General features: G+C 45.8%; 1 protein-coding gene across 1 annotated transcript; it reads left to right on the top strand.

The window, feature by feature from the left end:
• Positions 1-18: 18 nt before the first annotated feature.
• Positions 19-22,889, top strand: LOC147092405 (NACHT, LRR and PYD domains-containing protein 3-like). Its single transcript, XM_085975909.1, has 6 exons — positions 19-657; positions 12,931-14,668; positions 19,640-19,726; positions 20,528-20,698; positions 20,840-21,007; positions 21,176-22,889. Exons 1-6 carry the CDS (start codon positions 468-470, stop codon positions 21,261-21,263), a joined length of 2,442 nt encoding a protein of 813 aa, XP_085832035.1. The 5' UTR covers positions 19-467; the 3' UTR covers positions 21,264-22,889.
• Positions 22,890-27,284: the final 4,395 nt, after the last annotated feature.

The following is a 27,284-nucleotide window of genomic DNA, read 5'->3' as shown; positions in this document are numbered from 1 at the left end:
TCTCCTTCGAATTAATGACGTGGAAGCCACAAAATGTTTATCCGAACTTCCCACTCAACTGAAAGGTAGGTGATGGGGTAATGATTTCAAACAGATTATTTCGGTTCTGATGATCAGAGGCTTTCAACTTGAACATTGGTTTCGAGATGTTTAGAATCTGGGGGTGAAATATTCAACAGCTGGGCAAACAGCATTCAACTTCATTTTCACTTGTCATTGATGCTGAAATGTGTCATTGAAAGGTGTGGGATGAAGTTACAATACACACCCGGCTTGGGATTATCTGTAAATTTGCAGATGTTGTCATTACTCCAGTAATTTATTCAACTGTTCATGCGATTGGCCATTGCTGCCAGTGCACATCACTGACCAGGATAAAACATCAAACTCCCAGTTTGTCAGTCGGTCTAATAAAGCGATTAATTAGCAGAGAAAATCAATTTATTGGGGCTTCCCTGGATGACTCAATGGATGATGTACCAGTGAGTGTAGTGCTTAACCATTGGCTTAGATATTTGGTCGCGCACTGCACGTTTTTCAGCAGGTTCTCGGACTCCTGTGGCCAATATACTGGACAAGAAGTGTACACACATTTCCAGCCTGAAGTGTGGATCGGGCCTCGCTGTGATGTCGGGAATGCACGGCACCAAGCGGCGGGTCAGCCAATTTAAATACTGAAAAACTGGTTAAAATGTAGTTAAGCATAATTTCCCCATGTACTTACCCTTTTACCAGGTTTTTAACAACGTGCCTGGAGAGCGGGTATTATGTCAGGTAAGTATGTTGTGTTCTTAATGACTCTCCATTGCTGTGAGTAGGTGACAGATGCAAAAGTGTTCTAAAACCTACCATTTCACAGCAGTTCATTTTACAAACGTCGATGCTGGAGCCTTCATGAGTTGCAACCCACTTTTGCACTTTATGCAGTTTGGAAGTGTTTGGAGTAAACTCCCTATCCTTGTCACCTCCTTGGAGCAAATTCTCTCACCATTAACAGATCGCTTCCGTCATCTAAAGTTCAGCTGCCACCTATTCCAGCAGAATCGGTACTCTTGAAAAAAGCTCACCTAGTTCCTCAGAATCCCACCATGATCAGCCCCAACACCAGCTGCACCAGCCACACCAGCATCACTAACAACAACACCAACCTGCTCCGCAATAACCAAATGCTGCACAGGACACAGGGCATCAGCACTCGAGCACATTGCTGCCCAGGATGCCAGGGATGGACTCACCATGGCCAGATTTATTTCACTTAACACTGTCTGCCACATGATGCGCCAGGTTGGCACGACCACAGACCCGCACCATTAACATCTCTACAACGCCCAAACCATTCCATTCACACTCATCAGCACTGCGGGGGATACCGTTGGGTCTCACAATTCACTGCAACTCACTTATCCAATTCCAAAGGTGCAGACAATTCTGTCCAAGAACGCAATGTGCTGAAAATAAAGATTTCAATGTTTCACAGCATACCACCACAAACTTCGCATGACTATTTGCTAAAGCACCCATGTGCCTACCCTTGTGTGTTCTTTTTTGGTATACTTGCAGTAGGATGAGGGTGAGTGTGAGGGGTAGCGAGTGAGATGGAGAGGGATGGGTGGAGGTGCAACGTAAGTTGGTGTGAGCAAGGATATGCAGGAGTGGGGTAGGGATGGCAGATGGTTGGAGATGTGATGAGTGTCACAGCAGGATGAGGTTGAGTGTGGCGTTGCAGTAACTTTCCGTGCACTACTGAGATCACTGAAGGGTTTGCACCACTGCAGCCTGGTCCTCCTGATTACAACCATGTTTGTGCCTTCCGGTGCAATGTGCAACCAGGCTGTGTTGGTGTCCTGGGGAGGTGTCTTCCACCCATTGGAAGGGAAGAGAACCTCCCTGCCTGCTGTGAATCCCTCTATAAGTAATTAGAGAGAGTCAAGGGAGAGCCTGGGTTCAGCCGTGCACATCTGTGCGGTGGTTGTCTGTGTTTGCAGCACCTCAATACTGTAGAACACTGACAGCACAAATGTCAAAATATACTTGGACATGGGTCCTTTAAGAAAAGCGGCAGATGAGACGTCACGAAATTACGTTACCAGACCTGCTTCCGTTTAATTGGCCTGGAACCGCGCAGGGTGGGGCTTAACAAGCCCTATCAATGGAAAATGGTTCTCACACAGCGGGATGGAGCCGGGAACGGTGTCGCCATCCGACACCAAGCTCGGTCGCACTTAACCCGCCTCGGCAAGAGAAATTGCGGTTTTGTGTCTGTATTGCTTGCTCGTTTCCCTATCCTAGTGCTCTTATGGGGTAGTTCCCCTGTGGCTACAGCTTTTGAGCTGGAACGCTGCTGAATGACCCTTGTGGACACTTCAGATGGCTGTGATGGGTGAACTCGAGCAGCCCTGTGCTCAACATGGCCGGCTGCAGACTGCGGAATCTTGACGTGGGCCCAGGTGGCTGTTTGACACTAACAGGAGCACTGGTGGACTGGCTTTTGGGGGAGCAGACATCCTGTCCTCCTGAGAGAGGACAGTAGGTGCCTCTCCCATGGAGCCAAGGCCATCGTCCTGGGACTGTCCCTCAGCACTCCTAGCAGCAACGTCAGCTGCCATGGAAGATGCCAGCAGCCAGTCCACCAGTGCTCCTATTAGTGCCATTATGGTGGGCTCCACTGGTGTGCTGATGGAGCTGATCACTCGGCCCGTGTTGCACAGAGTGGGCTCCAGGCCTGCGCAAAGCCTTTACAGAAGTTGGGGCTGGACACCTCCATGGTCTGCAACACTGTGCACTAGAAGGCTGCCCCGTGCACCGAGCATTTCCTGGTATATGTCCATCAGCTTTCTTCGGTAGGTGGGCCCCTCGAAGTCAGTATCTAAGTCCACTGCAGCAAAGCTAGAATGTGGTCTCTCCCTCCAGTGAGCACGTGCCCAATCATCCATCCACATCTCCTGCACATTCACCATGCAAGGACCCCTTATCTATCCTAGCCTCTAAAGCACCTGTGGTGCCAATATCTGAGATGCTACTTGCGATGGTTAGCTCGAGTAATGTTGCATCTCCAGGAAGACTAGCCTCCTGTTCCTCTACTGGCAGAAGGATGTCAACATCTTCAGCAGCTGAACTGAAAGAGATGGCCAGTTGTTATATTTTAGATTAAATTTGGAAAAGAGAAAGAGAGAGAGAGAGAGAGAGCGTTAATTGTTCTGGTGAAAACATCTGTAGGTTGTCTTGCACAGTATCTAGGAGAAATAGATGTAAAAAGTGAAAAATAGGAAACGGTGTGAGGAAATCTGAAACGTTTCCTCCAGTGATATCAGTCACCGCAGACAAGGCTCTGACCTTGCCGGTGATGGTCAGTACATATTCTCTGCGGTGGGAGAGTGTGTGCAGACAGGCTTGGCCTCTTCTGGTGAGAGTTTCAAGTCTCAAGTCCACTTGAACTTCTGCAAGAATGAAGAGAATGTTTTCATAACATTCTTGTGAGGTGTTTGAAAATGTGCATGTCATGGTAGGAACGCTGATATGCAGCGTGTGAGATGTTAGATTTGGGGTGTGTGACTTTGAGGGGAAGAATATATAGTAATTTGTGATGCAGTGCTTGTAGGAGCGTGAAGAGCATTGGGTTGGGTAGTATTATGAGTGTAGTGAGTTATGAGGCTAGAGATAGGGTAGCTGTGAGCAGAGGGTAAGAGAGTGATAATCTTACCTTGACAACCCCAATGCTGTCATTACGGAACTGCAGCCATGTCTTGGGAGCTAAGCCTCTACCACAGCTAAAATTATCAGGGAGGTGCATAAAATGATGTGGGGCTTATATGGTGTGGATATGGAGCACCTATTTCGCTAGAAGAGAGGTCAGTAACCAGGGGGCAGAGATTTCTAGTAATTGGTAGAAGGATTAGAGGGGAGCTGAGTACTTTTTTCACCCAGAGGTTTCTGAGGGTCTGGAACACCCTGCCTGAAAGGGTAATAGAGGCAGAAACCCTCATTGCTTTGATATAGTACTTGGATTTGCACTTGATGGGCCTTAAAATTCAAAGTGGGATTAGGCGGGACAGCTCTTTTTCGACTGGCACAGGCACGAAGAACCAAATGGCCTACTTCTGTGCCATAAACTTCCATCATTCTCTGATTCCTTGATTTGCTCTGCCACCTCTCACACTGTCGATGGGGTTGATGACTGGAAATTTCTTGCCCACTAGGGGACGGAGCATGTTCCTCCTTCTGTCCACTGCCACGATCAGGGCCTCTAGGGCATTAGGGGGCACCATCTAAAAACATAGGAAATAGGAGCAGGTGTAGGCCATTTGGTTCTTCGAGTCTGTTCCGCCATTCAATAAGATCATGACTGATCTTCTACCATGTCTCCATTTTCCTGAACTATCCAAATATCGCTTGATTCACTTAATATCCAAAAATCATTCGATCTCTGTCTTGAATATACTCAACAACTGAGCCTCCACAGCTTTCCAGGGTAGAGAATTCCAAAGTTTCACCACTATCCGAGTGAAGATATTTCTCCTCATCTCAGTCCTTACTGTCCGACTTCTTATTCTGAGCCTGTGACCCTCTGGTTCTAGACTCCCCAGCCAGGGGAAACATCCTCCTTGCATCTACCCTATGAAGCCCTGTAAGAAGTTTGTATTTTTCAATGAGATTATCTATCATTCTTCTGTACTCTAGAGAATATAGGCCCAGTCTACTTAAGGAGTCATAGGACAATCCCCCCATCCCCGGAGCTGTTTGGTGAACCTTAGTTACACTCCGTCTATGTCAAATATATCCTCTGTTAGGTGAGAAGACCAAAATTGTACAGAATACTCCAGTTGTGGTCTCACCAGAGCCCTACATAATTGCAGGAGGACATATTTACAATTATACTCAAATCCTCTTGTAATAAGTCGAACATACCATTTGCTTTCCTAATGCTTGCTGTTGTCTGTAGCTCTAGCAGCCATTTGACCAATTCACCATTTTCTCCCAGAGAGTACCTTAACAAAGTGCTGGTTACCTCTTAAGTTGAGTCAGGGAGGCCCGATGTTTAGCACCCACCCCCGGCCAAAAGAAAACACAGTCACATAGCCATTGAATAGTATGGGTAGTGCCAGCCGCACCACTGGTTCATTAAAATCAGAACAAATAATAGCTTCTGCCTTATTCGATGCTAAGAGGATTCTGCAGTGCACGCTCCATTCACTACACCCCCGTTTTCACGCCCAATCCAATTTGAGGCCATGCGGTCTGTATGTGCATCACAATTCAAACAGTGTTAGTATTTTCTGAAACAAAATTACAGCAGGAACATTCTGAAGTGCAGAATATATCCACTTGATCCAAACAAGTCTGTCTTTGTAACAGTGAAAATCTCACCTGCCCGTCTGTTCCGTGTCCCCACAAACACATCAAATTGTCTCTCGGGTGACCACCAGACAGAAGAGAATAACCAAGCAGGTAGTGCAGGAGACATCAGAATGCATCTCGCTCACCAAACAGTATTCTGATCTGAGTACTGGTGAGTGACATGGTTCTTCTGGGGAATGTAGCCAGAGTCAAGTGCAAGGCACCACTTGTGGTTCAGCTGCACGTGGGGGGGGGGAGGAAAAAGAGTGGCAACCAATAGTGACATGGCATTCTATAGTTAGGGGAGCAGACAGGCGCTTCTGCGGTTGTAGACGTGACTCCAGGACGGTATGTTGCCTCCCTTGGTGCCAGCATCAAGGATATCGCTGAAAGGCTGCAAAACACTCTGATCGGGGAAGGTGAACAGCCAGAGGTCGTTGTCCATATTGGTTCCAACGACATGGGCAGGAAGAGGGATGAGGTCCTGCAGGTAGAGTTTAGGGAGCTAGGAGAGAGATTAAACAGCAGGACCTCAAAGATAATTATCTCTGGGTTACTCCCGGTGCCACAGGCTAGCGAGTACAGGAATAGGAGGATAGAACAGATGAATGCGTGGCTGGAGAGATGGTGCAGGAGGGAGAGCTGTAGATTTCTGAGGCATTGGGATCTTTTCTGGCCAAGTTGGGACCTGTACAATCTGGACGGATTAAACTTCATGGGCACTATCAGTAGCATATAGGAATAGAAAAGAGGAGTACCATATTAGATAGGAGCAGACTAAGAAAGACTACGAAAAATTCAAAAATATATTTAGAATGCATGTACGCAAACGAAGAAAGTGTGGTGAATAAGTTTTGTGAGCTACAAGCACAATTAGCCTTGTGGCAGTATGATGATCTGGCAGTTACAGAAACTTGGCATTAAAACGATTAGGACTGGGCACTTAATTTTCGAGGGTGCAAGGTGTTCATAAAAGATAGGTAAGAAAAAAGCGAGGTGCAGTGGCAGTGCTGATTAAGGAAGACGTTTTAGTGTTGGAAAGGGAGGATGTTTTTGAGGGGACAAGGACAGAATCAATTTGTTTATAGTTGAGCAACAAAAAGATATAGATATAGAAAGGCTATATGATCAAGCTATTGAGGGTATTCTATAGGCCTCCAAATAGTGAGAGAGGGGTGGAGGAGCAAATCTGCAGGGAATTCGCAAAGATATGAAAGAGCAATAGAGTGGTGATATTGGAGGACTTTAATTATCCAAATGTCGATTGGGATAATGCTACTGTAAAGGTAATGCAGGGGCAGAAATTTCTGAAATGTCTTCAGGAGTATTTCCTTGACCAGTATGTTCTTGGCCCAACTATGAAGGAGGCATTGCTGGACCTGGTGCTGGGGAATGAGGTGGGCCAGGTGGACCAAGTTTCTGTGGGAGAACACTTGGGTACGACTGATCATCGTATCGTATGTTTTATATTAGCAATGGAGAGGAGCAAGGAAAAATCTAGAGTGGAACTTCTAAACTGCAGTAGGGCCAATTTCAATGAGATGTGAAAGGACCTAGCCAGGGTAAAATGGAATCCAAACTGCCAGGGAAACTGTAATGGAACAATAGGTGATCTTTAAGGAGGAGATGTTCCAAGTACTGGCTAGGAACAATCCAAGAGGAGGGAAGGCTAAAAAAAACAAAGCAAGGGCTCCATGGATAAGGAGGGAGATAGAGAAGATAATGAAACCGAAAAAGAGGGTGTATGATGCATGTCAGGTGAATTCTTCAAGGGAGAACCAGGCGAAATACAACGGCCCAGAAATTTGTGTCCCAACACGTGAATACGCACGGGGTACTCACGCGTGGACCCGGTGGAAGTGCTGGTTTCTTGCATGCACTACGCAAGCGTGGGAAAGCGGCACTTCCGATCCCCTGAACGAAGGGGTTCAGAGGTCGAAAGCATGCGCGCGGGAGTCTGCGCGTGCGCTTTGAACTTCCGTTTTTTTTACAGGTTTTTCCGTGAGGGTAAGTCTTTAGATTTTAGAAATGTAAAAACCAGGCGTAAGGACTGCATTTTAAAACGTAACTTCTCAATTAATTAAAATTAAATCATTTTTTCCACAGGTTTATTATTTTTAAATACTTTAAAGCAAGGTAAGTTTATTTTTAGCCCCGTTTTTTTATAAAATTATTTTTTTCAAAATTTTAAATTATTGTTTAAAATAGTTATTTAATGTAAGTTATAGTTTTTTTTTAAAGTGTGATGTTTTTTATAAATTTATTTGAAGGTTAATAACTGTTTTGAGCCCTCGGCATTCATACATGTTGACAGGTCTTTCTGTCAACCTTATGACTGGGCTTTTTCCTCCTCCGATTGGCTTCCCATGGCTCACGTGATCCCAGGGGATGCATCGCACTAACTATGCCCCTGGGATATGCAAGCACAGTGCGTCTGGGTCTGGGCCAGGCCCCAGAGAGGAATTTCACACAGGCCCAAAGCTCAACTGCCGGCGCGCTAGGTAAGTGTAGGTTGGGGGCTTGCACCCGCGGGAAGCCCCTGACCCGAATTTCTGGGCCATTAACTTGAGAGGGGAAGTGAAGATGAAAATAAGATTGGCAAAGATAGTATATGAGAGTAGAATGGAGTTTAAAATAACAGTGAACCCAAAAACCTTCTACCGTCATGTAAGCAGTAAGCAGGTAGTAAGAGGCGGGGTGGGGCCTATTGGAGTCAAAGAAGATGTTATATGTTTAGAGGTGCAAGACAAGGCTAGAATACTCAATGAGTACTTGTTATCGGTGTTTACTAAGGAAGTGGATGCTGATAAAATATCGGTAGGAGTGGAAAAGTTAGAAGCAATGCAAGGGTTGCAAATTGATAGGCAGGATTTAATAGAATGGCTGTGTTTGCTTAGAGTTGATAAGTCGCCTTGTCCAGGTGGCTTGCATCCCCGGTTGCTAAGGGAATTTGGGGAGGAGATAGCGGAAGTGCTGGCCATAATTTCCAGATCTTCCCTAGAGGCAGGGGAGATGACTGAGGATTGGAAAGTGGCAAATGTGACACCATTGTTCAAGAAAGGTGTGAGGACAAACCTAGTAACTATAGGCCGGTCATTATAACATCAGCAGTGGGTATGGTTTTAGAAACAATAATCAAGGATAAAACTAACGGGCATTTGGAGAGGTTTAAGCTAATTAAGGAGAGGCAACACGGATTTGTAAAATGTTGATCATGTTTGACTAAATTAATTGAAATTTTTTCTGAAATAACAGGGAGGATTGATGAAGGGAATGGAGTGGATGTTGTCCACGTGGATGTTAGGAAGGTGTTTGATAAAGTATCACATAGAAGGCTGGTTATAAAAATTGAGGCTCGTGGAAAAGGTGGGTCAGTGGCAGCTTGGATAAGGAATTGTCTAAGCCACAGAAAACAGAGAGTTGTGGTAAATGGCTGCTTTTCAGTCTGGAGGATGGTAGACAGTGATGTTCCCCAAGTGTCAGTGCTGGGGCCACTGCTTTATGTATTGATACCTATGAATCTAAATAAGCTGGATATTGGAACACATTTAGAATTTCTAAATTTGCTGCTCACACCAAAATTGGGGGTGTGACAAACTGCCTGGATGATACCAAGTGATTGCATCAGGACGTCGAATGGATGGCCGAATAGGCAAACAAGTGGCAGATGGAATTTAATGCAGAGAAGTGTGAGGTGAAGCATTTTGGCAGAAGGAACAGGAAGAGGCAATTTAAATGTAATGGTACAGTTTTAAAGAGTGTGCAAGGACAAAGGCCCTGGGAGTTAATGTGCATAGGTCCCTGAAGTGGGCGGGAAATATTGAGAGAGTGGTTAGCAAAGCATATGGTATCTTGGGTTTCATAAATAGAGGGATTGAGTGCACAAGTCAAAATGAAATGCTGAATCTTGATAAAGCGCTGGTTAGGCCACAACTGGAATACTGTGCCCAGATCTGGTCCACACACTTTAGGAAGAATGTGAAGGCCACTCAGAGGGTTCAGAGGAGATTTAACAGAATGGCTCTGGGGACGGGGGATCTTAGCTCAAGGACTGGTTGGGGAAGCTGGGTTTGTTTTCATTAGACCAAAGGAGGTTGTGGAGTGATTTGATAGATGTGTACAATATTATGACGGGGTTGGATAGGCTAGATGGGGAAAGGCTGTTCCCACTATTTGATGGTACAAGGAATAGGAGACACAGATTTAAGGTTGTGGGCAAGAGTTACAGAGGGGATGTGAGGAAAAACTTCTTTACACAGCGAGTGGTGATGAGCTGGAACTCACTGCCGATGGAAGTGGTGGAAGTGGACACATTCAATGTTTTTAAAATAGACTGGATAGGCACTTGAGGGAAATAACTTGCAGGGCTACGGGGATAGAGCGGGGGATTGGGACAGATTCGATTGCTCTGCAGAGAGCCGGCATGGATTCGATGGGCCGAATGGTCTCCTTCTGTGCCGTTATGACTCGATGTCCATGACTCATCCAATCGTAGCAAAATAATCGAATCTCCTACATTTTCTCCTCTACCCGCTCCTGCACCTGCACCTTTGGTAACCCCCAAGGATATATCCTTGGTTCCCTCCTATTTATGATCTGCATTCTGCTCCTTGGCGACATCATCCGAAAACAAAATGTCAGATTACACTGAAGAGATCCTGCTCTACCGCACCACCATCTCTCTCACGTGCTCCAATTCTCGGATGTGTCACATAGCTTGTCCAACATCCAGTATTGGCTGAGCAAACACTTCCTCCTGTTAAATATTGGCAAACCAAAACAATTATCTTTGGTCGCGGCCACAAACTCCATTCCCTAGCCACGGACTCCATCCCTCTTCCTGTCAACTGTGTGATCTGAACCAAAAAGTTAGCAACCAATGCATCCTATTAGATCCTGAGCTGAGCTTTCACTCCCATACACTCTCCATCAACAATACCTCCTATTTGCAACTCGGTAAAATTCTCTGCCTGCGCCCCTGCCTCAGCCCATCTAATGCTGAAATCCTCATCTATTCCTTTGCTATGTCCAGTCACAATTATTCCAACACGCCATGGTTTGCCAAGCAACCAATCTGTAAATTTGAGCTTATCCAAAATTCTGCTGTGCCTATCTGCTCGCACCGAGTCCCGTTCACCCATCACCCATGTGCTCGCTGACCTACTTTGTCTACCGGTCTGGCAAAACCATGCTTTTGAAATTATCATTGATGTATTCAATCCCTCCATGACCTCACCCATCCTTATCACTACAATCTGCTCCAGGCCTACAACCCTCCGAGATCTCTGTACTCCTCAATGTTGAACTTTGTGCATCCCTGATTTTCACTCCTCTGCTATTGGCGGCTGTGTTCTCAGCAGTCTCGACCCTGAACTCTGCAATTCCCTCTCCAACCCTATCCACCTCATTTATCGCCTTTTCACGCTGAACAGTCTACCTCCTTGACAAAGCTTTTGGTTACTCGTTCTAATATCTCTTTATTTGGTTCGGTGTTTCATTTTATCTGATTATTCTCCTGCTAAGCCACTTGGGTCGTTTGTACTAAGTTAAGGGGGCGATATCAATTCAAGTTATTGTTGTTAATCCCCTTTTTACCTTCACAATAACACTAACAATACCCTGTGACGTGTTAACAGGAAATGTATAGAATTTCCCAAGAGCTCACCCAAGAGATGAGCAAACATTAGTACATTGTGAGCCTGTCCCTCTCTGAGTGCTGCCCAATCAGTACATTGTGAGACTGTCCCGCTCTCAGTGCTGCCCAATCAGTACATTGTGAACCTGTCCCTCTCTCACTGCTGCCCAATCAGTACATTGTGAGTCTGTCCCTCTCTCAGTGCTGCCCAATCAGTACATTGTGATCCTGTCCCTCTCTCAGTGCCGCCCAATCAATACATTGTGAATCTGTCCCTCTCTCAGTGCTGCCCATTCAGTACAATGTGAGCCTGTCCCTCTCTCAGTGCTGCCCAATCAGTGCATTGTGAGCCTGTCACTCTCTCAGTGCTGCCCAATCAGTACATTGTGAGTCTGTCCCTCTCTCTGTGCTGCCCAATCAGTACATTGTGAGCCTGTCCCTCTCTCAGTGCTGCCCAATCAATACATTGTGAGTCTGTCCCTCTCTCTGTGCTGCCCAATCAGTACATTGTGAGCCTGTCCCTCTCTCAGTGCTGCCCAATCAGTACATTGTGAGCCTGTCCCTCTCTCAGTGCTGCCCAATCAGTACATTGTGAGCCTGTCCCTCTCTCAGTGCTGCCCAATCAGTACATTGTGAGTCTGTCCCTCTCTCAGTGCTGCCCAATCAGCACATTCTGAACCTGTCCCTCTCTCAGTGCTGCCCAATCAGTACATTGGGAGCCTGTCCCCCTCTCAGTGCTGCCCAATCAGTACATTCTGAAACTGTCCCTCTCTCCATGCTGCCCAATCATTATATTGTGAGCCTGTCCCTTCTCAGTGTTGGCCAATCAGTACATTGGGAGCCTGTCCCCCTCTATGTGCTGCCCAATCAGTGCATTGGGAGTCTGTCCCTCTCTCAGTGCTGCCCAGTCAGTACATTGTGAGTGTGTGACTCTCTCACTGCTGCCCAATCAGTACATTGTGAGCCTGTCCCTCGCTCTGTGCTGCCCATTCAGTATATTGTGAGCCTTTCCCTCTCTCAATGCTGCCCAATCAGTACATTGTGAGACGGTCCCTCTCTCAGTGCTGCCCAATCAGTATATTTTGAGCCTGTCCCTCTCAGAGCTGACCAATCAGTACATTGTGAGCCTGTCCCTCTCTCAATGCTGCCCAATCAGTATATTTTGAGCCTGTCCCTCTCAGAGCTGACCAATCAGTACATTGTGAGTCTGTCCCTCTCTCAGTGCTGTCCAATCAGTACATTGTGAGCCTGTCCCTCTCTCAGTGCTGCCCAATCAGTACATTGTGAGTCTGTCCCTCTCTCAGTGCTGTCCAATCAGTACATTGTGAGCCTGTCCCTCTCTCAGTGCTGCCAACTCAGTATATTTTGAGCCTGTCCCTCTCCGAGCTGACCAATCAGTACATTGTGAGTCTGTCCCTCTCTCCGTGCTGCCCAGTAAGTACATTGTGAGACTGTCCCTCTCTCAGTGCTGCCCAATCAGTACATTGTGAGCCTGTCCCTCTCACAGTGCTGCCCAATCAGTACATTCTGAACCTGTCCCTCTCTCAGTGCTGCCCAATTCCCGATTTGTTATTTATACAAAAGCTCAGCTCTGCTGGTTGGGGGGTTCAATGATTTTTCCATTATAACCACTGCAGCCATAAAACCAGATTCACCTGTGGATTTGTAATGAGATGTCGGCAGTACATTGTGCGACAGATAGTATTCACCATCAGAGGGAACATTTCACCTTCACCCAGCTCACCATGTTAAGTAAATATTAGTGTCCCATGTAGATTTGGATCATCTCTCAGAAATGTACTCTGTCAACCAAGATTCACATGAACTGTTTTGCTTTTCTAACTGTCCTTGATTAAAATATCGAAGTAGATCCTGTGACATTTTACTGTAAACAGTAAATCGGAGATTTCTTAGAATATATAACTAACATTGAGACCATTTTTTGTCTGTTCTATTTGAAGATCTTCAACAGAAACACAAGGAAACACTGCGGGAACAAACTGAAACACTGAGAGTGAACACTATCCTAATAAAGGAGAAGGTTAAGATTTTCCAGCTGGTTGATCGATACGCTGAGCTAACGGTCATTTCTACTGTTCGAGATCGGACACTTGTAGAACATGAACTGCTGGCAAGAGGCCGAGACCATGAAGAGTGGAGAGAGAAACACCTCCGGAAAGAGCTGGAGAAAATCCGAACTGATCAATTGTTCCAGAGCAGTTTTTCCCGGAGTAAGTCCAATTTTGGGAGTTCAGGAGCAGTGAGCGGAGTCCCGGGGATTGGAAAAACAACAATGGTACAAAAGATTGTTCATGACTGGGCAACTGGGAAAATATATCCACACTTTCAATTTGTTTTCAGCTTTAAATTCCGGGATTTGAACGCTATTAGCTGTAGAATAAACCTAAGGAATCTGATACTGGATCTGTATCCTTACTTTGGGAATGTTCTGGGAGAGCTCTGGAAGAACCCAGAGAGATTGCTCTTTATATTCGATGGTTTGGATGAATTCAAGGACAGTATCAATTTTGCTGACAATCGGAGAAATACAGAACCTCAGCACATGTGCACAGATCCCGAATGCTGGTGTGAAGTGTCTGACATTGTGTACAGTTTAATACAGCACAAGCTGCTCCCAGGATGTTCAGTGCTAGTGACCAGCCGCCCCACTGCATTACATTTATTAGAAAAGGCTGAGATCAGTGTCTGGGTTGAAATCCTGGGATTTGATGGTGAAGAACGTAAGGAATATTTCAACAAGTTTTTTGAAGATCAGGAGGTGGCAGCAGCTGTTTTCAAACACGTGGAAGAGAACGAGATCCTGTACACAATGTGCTACAACCCTTCCTACTGCTGGATCCTCGGTCTGTCACTGGGTCCATTCTTTACACAAAGAGAAAGCAATCAGCAGCGAGTTCCTAAGACCATTACCCAACTATATTCCTACTATATCTACAACATTCTGAAAAACCATGGCCGAGAGATTGAAAGCCCCCGTGCTGTGATACTGAATCTTGGTGAGATGGCCTTCACGGGAGTCTCCGAGAAGAAGATTGTATTTAGAGATGGAGATTTGAACAAGTACAATCTGCAACCTACCCAGTTCCTGTCTGGGTTCATGATGGAACTTTTGGAGAGAGATGATTCTGCCCAGAGCGTGGTGTACACATTCCCACACCTCACCATCCAAGAGTTTGTAGCCGCACTCGCACAATTCCTGACTCCAGATCCCGGGGACATCCTGAAACTCCTCAGAGAATCTTTCAGCAAGGAAGATGGGCGATTTGAGATATTTCTCCGTTTTGCTGCTGGTCTCTCCTCCCCACAGGCAGCTCGGCCCCTGGAGGAGTTTATGGGTCCATTTCTTCATCAAACCACATGCCGGGTGATTGACTGGGTGCAGGAGAAGGTTGAAGGACAGATTGGGAACACAGGGAGTGAAACTGATAAAAGGAACCTCCTGAACACATTCCACTACCTGTTTGAGTCTCAGAATAAAGCATTGGCTCGGGCCACAGTGGGATCTGTGAAAACACTTTCATTTCGTGGATTAAGATTGACCCCAATTGACTGTGCGGTCCTGTCTCATGTCATTGGACTCTGTGATACAGTAAAATACCTCGATATGCAGAACTGTTACATTCAGTGTGAAGGGCTCCAGCGGCTTGGACCTGTACTGCACAAATGCCTGGCTTTGGGGTAACTGTTATTTGTCTATAACTGTTGGGCGAATTGTAGAACAGTCACAGATTGTGTTGTTTCTCCATAATGAACGGAAACAAACAGTTCAGTCAAACAAGAGAGAAGCAGATTCGACACAAATATGACCAAAAATAAGAGGCAATAGTCTGTAATCGCTGTGGACTGGAGAATCTCAAATGAATCCTTATGGACAAGTAGGGATTTTATAGTGTTTGTCGGATCAGCAAATACAGGTCACTGAGGCCTAGAAATTCGGTATGGCCCCGCCAGGTCTTTTGCGCCCGAAATTTAGTGCTCGCCAGGATTCCCGTAGCGCCCGCCTAAAATTCAGTTGCGACGGGCCAAGACGGCGGCGGGCGCTATTGCAGGGTTTGGCCGCCTCACTAGGGGCGTTAAATGTCACTTTCAGGCGTTCAGCTCCCGCTGCGGCACCTGATGCGGTGCGGCAGGCTGGGGTACTGCAGGTCTCCTCCTTCTCTTAAGGAGGAGCTGCCTGCAGCCGTCAGATCACCGGTGGATTCCCCCGGCAAATGAGCCCGGCACCACGGAGAAGTGCCGGGCTCGCGGGACACAGACATCAGTGCCGCGGGGGGGGGTGGTGCAGGAGTCCGGGGAGGGAGGTGCGGCCAGGTGGCCACCGGGAAAGCGGCCGGCCGCCGCTCCACCTTTATGCGCCGGCCTTTCGGAGCTGCAAGACCCCGTTTCACAAACGCTGTTTGCGGCTGCCACGGGCGAGGCGGCCGCAACTGAATTTGGCCATCGGGCCGGAATAGCATTGCAACCGGGGTGCTGCGCACACCGATGACATCATCGGTGCCGGCGCAGCGTTACCGGCAAACGCCGATGTTAGGGTCCATCTGAATTTCGGGCGGTAAAAAACTTTAGGCGCAAACCACTTTATAGCCAATAAGTGGGCACAAACGCAACTGAATTTCTAGGCCTGAGTGTCTGATAATTTAATTACAATAAATCATATTTAATCAGGCTGTTTTGCAGAAGATAAGCATAAAATATAATCCGGCAGTAAAGATAAAATGAATTTAAAATGTTTTCCAAATCCACCAATTCAACTGGAAACAGGAGAGAAACCCAAGTTTAAATCACTAACTGTTCAATATTTACTCGAATAGCATGCAGGGTGTGTCATGTCAAGGGTTTAGTTTCCTGGATTGGGAATATTGTGGAATCGGGAAATATTTCAGCTCTAAACATTTACAACTATACACAGTCCTGAACATTGAGTAAGGATTGATATTCAGGATCTTCTGTCAGCCGGTAAAAAGTTTCCAATCTAACGTGTTGTGGGGTATTAGTCCCGGAGTACAGACACGCACTGGCCAGCGGTGGGGCCTCACACACAGCAGGCGGCTCCTGGGTAAACCGGAGGGAGTGAACCCTGTGAGGCCCAAATCGGGGAAGGAACTTCCGAAAATTACCCAAAAATTCTCAGGCCAGTTACACCACTCCACTATAAACTAGGAACACAGGGACTTATAAAACTTGTAACGGGACAGAATAAACTCCATTGCAGCTTTTGAAAAACATTCACTTTAAACCAAAAGCAAAATACTGCGGTTTCTGGAATTCTGAAATAAATACAGAAAATGCTGGAAATACTCAACAGGTCAGGCAGCATCTGTGGAGAGAGAAAGAGATTTAACGTTTCAAGTTGATGACCCTTCATCACCATTCTGAAAAATGGTCATCGACCTGAAATGTTAACTCTGTTCCTGTCTCCACAGATGTTGCCTTGACCTGCTGAGTATTTCCAGCATTTTTGTATTCATTATAAGCCCTCTGACACCCACAGCTTCATCTGACCTCGCTTCCTTTAAGGACACTGGTTCATTCTTCCAGTTTTACCATCTCTGCCGCAGGTGCTCTGATAATGCCACGTTGCATACTATTGATTCTGACATGTCTTCCTTTTTCCTCAAACTTGGATTCCCATTTACCATAGTGGACATGGCTCTTGACCATGTCCATTCTCCTTCCCGCAATTCTGCTCTCATCCCTTCCCCTCCCTCCCGGAACCAGGATATGGTTCCCCTTGTCACCTTTCAGCACGCCAGCCTCCGCATTCAACGGATCATCCTCCACCATTTCCGTCACGTCCAGCATAATTCCACCACAAAACACATCTTCCCCTCACCTCCACTTTCAGCATTCCGAAGGGGCCACTCCCTTCACGACACCCTGGTCCACTCCTGAATCACCCCCAACAAACCTTCCCCTTCCCACGGCACCTTCCCTTGCAAGCACAGGAGATGCAACACCCGCCATTTACCACTTCCCTTCCCACCATCCAGGACCCCAAACACTTCCAGGTAAAACAGTGATTTACTTGTACATCTTGCAATTTAGTATACCGTATTCACTGCCCATTGCCATTCACATCTCATCTAGATTCAACTTTTGTTTCTTAACTTGTCCCATTACCACCTCCTTTTTCTTGCACCATCATCCCTTTTGTCTTTTAATCTCTCCTTTCTTCCACACTATCATAGACTATCCCTTTTGTTCTTTCCTCCACTACCCCCTCCCGCACATTTGCCTGCCCCTACAAGTGCTTAAAAATCTGTTATACCTGTAACTTTTTCCAGTTCTGACAAAGGGTCGTCGAGCTGAAACTTTACCTCTGTTTATCTCTCTATAAATGCTGCCTGACCTGCTGGGTATTTCCACATTTTTCTGCTTTTATTTCAGAATTAATCCTCCCTGTTATATAAAATCCTGGGGGATGGATTTTTACAGCAGCAGTTAGCGTTTCACAATGTAACTCACCCCTAGATTAATATAATGCACAGAGCATAAAGTACAGGGTATCACCGCTTTATCATATAATTCATGAAAATCGCCCCATTCCCATAAAATCCGGGATTTATGGAGCAGCATAAATGAGACAGGATTTCCCAGACATGATGGAGCCAGTCACTGAGCTCCAGAAGGGTAATTCTGATCATCAGGGAATGAAACCGGACTGAGGCATATTTAAAGGCATGATACAGACAGCATTTTACTTAATAAATACATTTACGTACAGTCCCTGAATATATGGGGAGTTGGACAGAATGAGATTCATCCCCAGTGACATGAATAGGGGGGAATTTTGCGGGGGTCAGCGGGCGCGATCGGTGGCGGGTCGATAGGAAAACTGGATTTTTCCTGGATCTGTCAGCGCTGAGCAGACCTGACAGACAGCGACGTGGGTCGGGGGGGGTGGGTGGTGGAATTCAATTCATTATGACCTTGTTAACAAAGGATTAACAACTATTTTAGCTCACCTTCAGAGTTTACCAGGTCGCCCACGTGGTCCACGCTGCTCGGGGATCACGTCAGGTAAACAGGGCGGTAGTTGAATGGTCATAGAATCATTTGATTACTTGACAGCTGGTAATGTGCTATAAAATCTCCCATCTCACAGCTGTTCACTTTCCAAGCTCAGAAGCTGCTGGTCACTGCATTTGGAAGACAGAGTGGGCTTTATGCAGTTTGCAAGTGTTTGGAGCAAACTCTCTATCCAGTATCCCCTCAATTGTACCACCTCCCTCACCATTGACAGATCGCTTCTGTCATCTCAAGTTCACCTGCCATCTATTACATCAGCATGGTTAAGGAAAATACTGTCTCACTTTGTGCCTCAGAATCCCACCACGATCAGCCCCAACACCAGCAGCACCACCAACAACACCAAACTGTTCCGCAACTCCTGATGCTGCACAGCATAGAGGGCATCAACACCTGTCCACATTGCTTTCCGGGACGCCAGAGATGGCCTCAGCATGGCCAGATTTTCTTGACTTGATGCTGCACCCCCAGGATGCCACATGATGCGCCAGGTTGCCACCAGCCCAAACCAACAACTTAAAGCATCCCTACATGACCAAACCATTCCTGCCACACTCGTCAGCATTGCTGGGGGTACCGTTATGAGACACCATTCACTGCAACTCAATAAGCCACATCCAAAGGTGCACACTAATGTGTCGAACAATGGAAAGTCTTGAAAATAAAGATTTCAATGTTTGACACCACATTAAGCGAAACTTCACATGAACATTGGCTAAAACATACAAGTGCCTATCCTTGTGTGTTGTTAGTTGATATGTTTTGACTAGGATGAGTGAGAGTGTGAAGTTTGGTTAGTGAGATGGGGATGTGATAATAAAGTTAGAGAGGGATGGGTGGAGGTGCAAGGTAAGTTGGTGTGAGTAAGAATGTTCAGGAGTAGGGCAGGGAAGGCAGAGTGAAGGGGATGTGATGAGTGGCACAGCAGGATGTGGTTGAGTGTGGCTTTGCAGTAATGTTTTGTGATCTGAGATCATTGAAAGGTTTGCACCACTGCAGCCTGGTCCTCCTAATGACATTCCTGCTTGAGCCCCACTGTGCAATGTGCAACGAGGCTGCATTGGTCTCTTCCATCCAACGGAAGTGAAGAGAATCACCCTGTTTGCTGTGGGAGATCCTAGGTGCAGAGGTTGTCAGTGTTTGCAGCACCTCAATACTGTAGCACAATGGTCAATCTCAATGTGAGTGTCATTAAATGACATCATCAATCCTGCTTCCTCGCATTCTCCAGAGCGAGACCGCGACCCGACCCTGTACCCGGCCACACCCGACCCGCCACCAACCCCGGCCGCTCCTGACCCGACACCGACCCCGGCCGCACTTGACCCGCCACCGACCCTGGCCGCACCCGACCCACCACCGACTCCAGCCGCACCCGACCCACCACTTACCCCGGCCGCACCCAACCCGCCACCGACCCCGGCTGCACCAGACCCACCACCGACCCCGGCCGCACCCGACCCGCCACCGAACCCGGCCGCACCAGAACCGCACAGGGAGAGAAATCTGTTTATTAATGCCCTGGAGCACTTTCAGTGATTGTTGTAATATCCGAGAGAGAAAAATATATCAGATCCGGTGTTTGATTCAGTTTGTTTCTCTCTCTCTCTTTGCGTTTAGACTGATCGGCAATGAACTGAGAGATTCAGGAATGAAAATATTGTCTGAGGCTCTGAGGAACCCGGAATGTAAAATAGAGAAACTGGAGTAAGTAGCAGACTGTGTGAGATTGTGTTTATAATGGGCCAGAAAATCGGGTCCCCACGAGTGAGTACACGCTGGGTACTCACAGGCAGGGCCAACAAAAGTGCCAGTTTTGTGCATGCACTGCACATGCATGGGAAACCGGAACTTCTGTTCCCTTGAAGGAAGTCGTTCACAGGTAGGACGCGTGCGCCGGGCCTGTTTTTAACAAGGTAAGTGGTGAATTAAGTAAAATTAAAACATTTATTCCACAGGTTTATTATTATTAAATAATTTAAAGAAAGGTAAGTTTATTTTTAGCCCCTTTAAAAACTGTAATTAATTTTTCCAAAAATTTAAATTATTGGTTAAAATATTTATTTTATGTAATTTATAGTTGTTTTAAAAATGTGATTTATTAAAAAATGTATTTGAAGATTTAGTTCGGTTTTGGGGCTGATCTCTATTCATAGATTTGACAGGTCTTCCTGTCAAATCTAAGAACAGAGATTCCCTGCTACGATTGGCTCTCCATGGACCACATGATCCCAGGCGATGCTTCGAACTAACTGCGCCCCTGGGATATGCAAGCACTGCATGCTGGCACCTGGAGGAGGCCCAGGATCAGAATCCCACACGGGCCCACAGCACAACAGCCGGCGCGTTAGGTAAGTGCAGATCGCGGGCGCAACCTCCAACCCGAATTTCTGGCCCATAATAACTGGTTTTCCGACACTGTACACTATTATTATTTATAGTAATAGTGTTATTAATAAACTCTGGGGATTTACTCTGATTCATGTTATATCTCTCTCTGATCCCCAGGCTGGATAATAACGATCTCACAGATTCTTGTGCCGAGGTCTTTGCCTCCGCCCTCAGTACAAACCGGTCACTGATGGTTCTGGGCCTGGGAAATAATAAACTGGGAGATTCAGCAATAAAACTATTGTCTGCGGCTCTGAGGAACCTGGATTGTAAAATACAGGAACTGGAGTAAGTGACAGACTGTGTGAGATTGTGTTTATAATAACTGTTTGTCTGACACTGAGCATTATTATTAGTATCAGTAAAAGTATTATTAATAAACACTGGGGATTTACACTGATTCCTGTTATTTCTCTCCCTGAATCCCAGGCTGTGTGGTGTCTGTCTCACAGATTCTTGTACCGAGGACCTCGCCTCCGCTCTCAGTACAAACCGGTCACTGAGGGATCTGTCCCTGGGGTCAAACTCTTTCACAGACCGATCTGTCCTCGCTCTCTGCCACCTGACACTGAACTGCAAGAGTCTAGAGCGGATCCGGTGAGTGTGTTAATGTTTAATGTAATATATAAAATATCAATGGGATTCAGTCACTTTTATGTGTAACATTTGTCTGTAATTATTATTGAAATATTAACCCCAGTCTCCCTGATATTTACAATGCTGTTCAATCTGTTTATTTCCTGTTTACACTTTAATCTGTTTCAGGCTGTGGGAAAATGAATTCAATTCAACCGGAAAGAGAATTCTGAGCGCGCTGCGGGGAATAGAGCGTGACCTGAGAGTGGATCTGTGAGAGCGCCCGTCATCTCCCATTGTGATGTCGGAGGCCCAGCCACAGTGTACCAAGAATCTGCCGACTGGGCCCACAGCGCTGCTTCTGCAGGAGGTCAGGGGCTGAATGCACAGACAGGATGGGCCCAGGGTGGGGCTCAGTCTGGGCTGCAGTGGGACACTGACAATTGCACTCAGTGCTCCTGGGTGTCTCTCCCAGTGAGGAGTCAGGCTCTGTTACATGTGTACCTTTTTACAGTGTGTTTCTCTCCCAGTGAGGTTTCAGACTCTGTAACAAGCGTCCCTGTGTACAGTGTGTGTGTCTCTCCCAGTGAGGAGTCAGGATCTGTAACAAGTGTCCCTGTGTACAGTGTGTGTATCTCCCAGTGAGGAGTCAGGATCTGTAACAAGTGTCCCTGTGTACAGTGTGTGTATCTCCCAGTGAGGAGTCAGGATCTGTAACAAGTGTTCCTGTGTACAGTGTGTGCCTCTCCCAGTGAGGAGCCGGACTCTGTAACAAGTGTCCCTGTGTACAGTGTGTGTCTCTTCCAGTGAGGAGTCAGACTCTGTAACAAGTGTCCCTGTGTACAGTGTGTGTCTCTTCCCGTCTGGAGTCAGACACTGTAACAAATGGCCCTGTGTACAGTGTGTGTGTCTCCCAGTGAGGCATCTGAATCTGTAACAAGTGTCCCTGTGTGCAATCTGTGTCTCTCCCAGTGAGGAGCCAGACTCTGTAACAGGTGTCCCTGTGTACAGTTTGTGTGTCTCCCAGTGAGGCATCTGAATCTGTAACACGTGTCCCTGTGTGCAATCTCTGTCTCTGCCAGTGAGGAGTCATACACTGCAACAAGTGTCCCTGTGTACAGTCTGTGTCTCTCCCAGTGACGTGTCAGACTCTGCAACAGGTGTCCCTGTGTACAGTGTGTGACGCTCCCAGTGAGGAGACAGACTCTGTAACAAGTCTCCCTTTGTACAGTGCATGTCTCTCCCAGTAACGAGTCAGATTCTGTAACAAGTGTCCCTGTGTAAAGTGTGTGTCTCTCCCAGTGAGGCATTTGAATCTGTAACAAGTGTCCCTGTGTACAGTGTGTGTCTCTCCCAGTGAGTCATCAGGCACTGTATCAAGTGACCCTGTGTACAGTGGGTGATTCGCCCAGTGAGGAGTCGGACTCTGTAACAAATGCCCTTGTGTAAAGTGTTTGTCTCTCCCAGTATGGATTCGGACTCTGTATCAAGTGTCCCTGTGTACAGTGATTGTATCTTGCAGTGAGGAGTCACACTCTGTAACAAGTGTCCCTATAACCCTCCGAGATCTCTCCACACCTCTGACCTGTTGCACATTCTCGACTTTTCTTGCTCCACATTGGCGCCATGACTTCAGCTGTGAAGGCCATAAATTGTGGACATCCCTCCCTAAATCTCCTCGCAGCTCTAACTCTCCTTCCCCCTCCTTTAAACGCTTCTTAACACCTAACTCTTTCACCAAGCTTTGGGCCCGCTCCCCTAAAATCTCCATGTTGCTCAGTGTCGAATTTTGTCTGAGAATTGCCTTGTGTCATTTCATTACATTAAAGCCGCTATATAAATGCAAGTTATTGTTGTTGTTCCTTTGTTGTCTTAATAAAACTCCACCGCTTACTTCAGCTCACGCCAGGTCTCCTCGACATTTTCAAAAACTGGCTTCATTGTTTTAATATATTAAATAAAGATTCCTCAAAAGCACATCCCACCTTCTTCCCCTCTGGGAAGGCATCGGTTATTCCCCTCTGGACGAGTTCTCGGTCGGTCCCCTCTGGACGAGGCCTCAATCAGTCCCCTGTGGAGGAGGTCTGATAGTAAAAGCTACTGAGGGATCTTTGCATTCTTCTAATTCCCCTCCACTCAAATCAAGACAAGGAAGGCAGGCAGTGAGAGAGACACATGAAATCAAGACAAAATGCAGGATAGAAATCAAAACAGAAAATGCTGGAAATAACCAGCAGGTCCGGCAGCACCTGTGGAGAGTGAAACAGAGTTAATGTTTCACGTCGATGAACTTTCATCAGAACCTTGACTGAGTCCAACATTTTCTGCTTTTATTCCTATTTCCAGCACCAGCATTATTTTGCTTTTGATTCCGAATAGAAAGCCTACATCTGTAGGCTGCAAAATGAAAATATAAAATACTGAAAATTGTCTTTCTGCTTTAAAAATGCCAAAAACAGGCAGAGCAATGAGAGAAATCAAATTTTTGTTTGCTGACAGTGTTGCGTGGCAATTTTGCAGGCTGCCCTGTGTGTGTGTGTGTTTGTGTGTGTGTGTGAGAGAGAGACAGCAAAAGCTGGTGTGTATGTGGGGCTTGACCGAGTGCAAGTTACCTGTTGTGTGCATTGGTACTGCACCTAATATCTTGAAAAAAAACAGAATGTAAACACCATTAGATCACACTGATTTAATTCCAGACTGCAATGCTTTGAGATCTTATGTTGCCTTTCTTTAAAGACTTTGGTAAAAAGCAAAGCTACATATATACATTGACCCAATTGATATGTTCTGGACTGGACTTTATCGAGGAATGTTTGTGGGGTGTTTCAGTGCATATCCTGCAGTGGGATTTTACTCTACCATTAATCCCAACCCAACCAAAACAAGTCAAGACTTTTGAAATAAAAAATATATATTTTAGAAATATTTTCAGTATAACCCATTTGATGTTTTTCAGGACTAGGCTTTATTGTGGAATGTGCTTGGGGTGTTTTCAGAGCAAAAGCTGCTGTGGGATCTTTGCATTCATTTTATTGCATTCCACGCTAATCACAGCCAGACAGACATTTAGTTAACAAAAGTGAAGTAGATATATAATTATTTATCCATGTTTGTATTTGCTTCTTTTCAAACTCCTGGTCTTTCATTTCCCTGTGGGGACCCGGATTTTTGCGGCCTTGGCTTCACCTCTTCCTGTTGGATTGTCCTCATCAAACATGGCCAACAACCAGGAAGGGGCATTATCAAAAATAGACACACACTGGCTGCACCCCTTTCAAAATGAATGCGTGTATGTGTGAGAGTTAGTTTCTGCAAATTGCAGAGTCTGCGTGAGTATGCTGTATGCGCAGGGGTGTCTGTGTTTCTGCAAATTGCAGAGTCTGTCTGGGTGTGTGTGTCATGTCACTGTAAAGTTTAGTTCAATGTGGGTGGGGGAGAGACTGTGTGAGTGACAGACAGACAGAAAGTCAGTGAGAGCGAGAGAGACATGAAATCAAAAGGCAAGTTGTAGAATAGAAAGCCTGTTTCTGTAGGCCACAATGTGAAAAGATAAGATACTGAAAAGTCTCTTTTGGGTTTTAATCTTCCAACATGGCAGTCATCTCTCTGCAGGCTGGCCAGGCTGTGAGTGTGTGTGTGAGAGAGAGAGATGTGGTCTGCTGTCTTATGGCCTGCTGTTGTTGTATTAAACCCTATTTATTTCATTCTGACCTGGTCCACATGTAATGCTTTTGTGTCTCTCTTTATTGCACTTTATTTCATTTCACTCCACTTCAAGACAGACAGTCAGTCAGTGAGACAATGAAGAATGTCTTTGTGGACTGGCTGACATTAAACAATTCTGTGGGATCTTTGCATTATTTTTTATTGCACTCCACTCAAATCAAGACAAGGCAGGCAGGCAGTGAGAGAGACACATGAAATCAGGACAACGTGCAGAATAGAACTTGAAACAGTAAGTGCTGGAAATACTCAGCAGGTCAGTCAGCATCTGTGGAGAGAGAGCGTGAAACAGAGTTAACATTTCAGCTCGATGGCCTTTCATCAGAACTTTGCCAGAATCTGATGAAAGGTCAACGAGCTGAAACATTATCTCTGTTTCTCTCTCTCTCCGCAGATGCTGCCTGACATGCTGAGTAGTTCCAGAATTTTCAGTTTTTATTTCAGATTTCCCACAACCACAGCTTTTGCTTTTGATGCAGAATAGAAAGCCTGTTTCTGTAGGCCGCAAAATGAAAAGATATGATACTGAAAAGTGTCTGTTTCTTTTTAAACTGCCGAACACAGCAGAGGAATGATAGAAATCAACTTTCTGTTATTGCTGACAGTGTTTTGTGGTAATTTTGCAGGCTGGCCTGTGTGTGTGTATGCGTGTGTGAGAGGGAGACAGACAGCAAAAGCAGGTGGGTATGCAGGGCTTGTCTGTGTTCAAGTTATCTGCCATGTGCAGTGGTACTGCATCTCATGCCTGAAACAACCAGAAAGTATACACCATTAGATCATGCTGACTTCTTTCCAGACTGCGCTGCTGTGGGATCTTACTGTGCCTTTCCTTCAAGAAATTTGTAAAAAGCAAAGCTACATATATACATCAAGCCATTTGATATTTTTCTGGACTGGACTTTATAGGGGAATGTTTGTGGAGAAGCCGGAAGTGCAGGGCGGGACCCCGCTCTCTGCAACACAAGCTACGCGCCCATTTAAAGTGACAGTCCACTGCAAAGCACAATTATATTGCAAAGTGATATTCCATTGTAAAGTGATATTCAATTGGTAAAGGGCTATTATGTTGCAAAATGCTACTCCATTGCAAAGAACTATTATATTGCAAAAACCTATTCCAATACACAGGACTATCCCATTGGAAAGTGCTATTGCATTGCAAAGCAATATTCAATTGCAAGGCATTAATTCATTGCAAGGGGAAATTATGTTGCAAAGTGATAGTCCATTGCAAAGGACTATAATATTGCAAAATGCTATTCCATTGCAAAATTCTATTCTATTGTAAAGTTCTATTCCATTGCAACCTACTATTATATTGCAAAGTGCTATTCCATTAAGAGGACAATTGTACAATCAGAGAAATTTACCGCACAGAAGGGGATCATTTGGCCCATCCAGCCCGTTCTGGCTTTCTGCAAGAGCAATTCAGTACGTCCCAGTTTCCTTTCCTTTCCTGTAGCCCAGATTTTTTTCCCTTCACGTACTTATCCAATTCCCTTTTGAAAGCCACAATTTAATCTGCCCCCTCCACCCTTTCAGGCAGTGCATTCCAGATCTTAATCACTCGCTGCGTAAAAACGTTTTTCCTCATATCGCCATTGTTTCTTCTGCCAATCACCATAAAGCTGTGTCCTCTGGTTCAGGACTCTTCCACCAATGGGAACAGTTTCCCTCTATCTACTCGGTCTTCACACCTCATGATTTGGAACACCTCTATCAAATGTCCTTTCAAACTTCTCTGCTCCACGGAGAATAACCCCAGCTTCTCCAGTCTATCCATGTAACTGAAGTCACTCATCCCTGGAACCATTCTTGTAAATCTTTTCTGCGCCCTCTCTAAGGCCGTCACATCCTTCCTAAAGTGCGGTGCCATGAATTGGACACAATACTGCAGTTGAGGCCCAACCAGTGTTTTATAAATGTTCATCATAACTTCCACGCTTTTCTACTCTATATGCTTCTATTTATTAAGCCCAGGATCCCGCATGATTTTTTAACAGCTTTCTCAACCTGCCTTGCCAATTTAAATGATTGTGCACATGTAACCCCAGGTCTCCCTGTTCATGTAACCCCTTTAGAACTGTACTCTTTGTAATATATTGCCTCTTCTCATTCTTCCTACCGAAATATATCACTTCGCACATTTCTGCATTAAATTTCATCTGCAAAGTGTCCACCCATTCCCCCAGCCTGTCAATGTCCTCTTGCAGTCTATCACTATCCTCCTCACTCTTCACTATATTTCCAAGTTCTGTGTCATCTGCAAATTTTGAAATTAGGCCCTGTACACCCCCAAAAAAGCCACTGATATATATCAAGTAAAGCTGTGGGCCAGATGCCGTTGCCTGGGGAACACCACTGCATAATTTCCTCAAGTCCAAAAAACAACCGTTCACCACTACGCTCTGTGTCCTATTACTTAGCCAATTTCATATACATGCTGTCACTGTCCCTGTTATTACATGGGCATCAACTTTTCTGGCAAGTCTATTGTGTGGCATTTTATCAAACGCCTTTTGCAAATCCATGTACACTATATCAATCGCATTGCCCTCATCAACACGCTCTCTTA

This window comes from Somniosus microcephalus, unplaced genomic scaffold, assembly GCF_052327205.1.
Source record: "Somniosus microcephalus isolate GS21.2 unplaced genomic scaffold, FLI_Smic_1.0 unresolved_chr2, whole genome shotgun sequence".
Classification (NCBI taxonomy): Eukaryota; Metazoa; Chordata; class Chondrichthyes; order Squaliformes; family Somniosidae; genus Somniosus; species Somniosus microcephalus.
Note: the sequence above shows the minus strand (reverse complement) of the source record. Positions and strands in the feature narration are given on the sequence as shown.

Bases quoted from the DNA above. Each gene is read 5' to 3' on its own strand.
- LOC147092405 (XM_085975909.1), top strand. From the start codon at position 468: ATGGATGATGTACCAGTGAGTGTAGTGCTTAACCATTGGCTTAGATAT. The intron at 19,727-20,527 runs GTAAGTAGCAGA...TCTGATCCCCAG, and splicing joins TGTAAAATAGAGAAACTGGA to GCTGGATAATAACGATCTCA. The intron at 20,699-20,839 runs GTAAGTGACAGA...CCTGAATCCCAG, and splicing joins TGTAAAATACAGGAACTGGA to GCTGTGTGGTGTCTGTCTCA.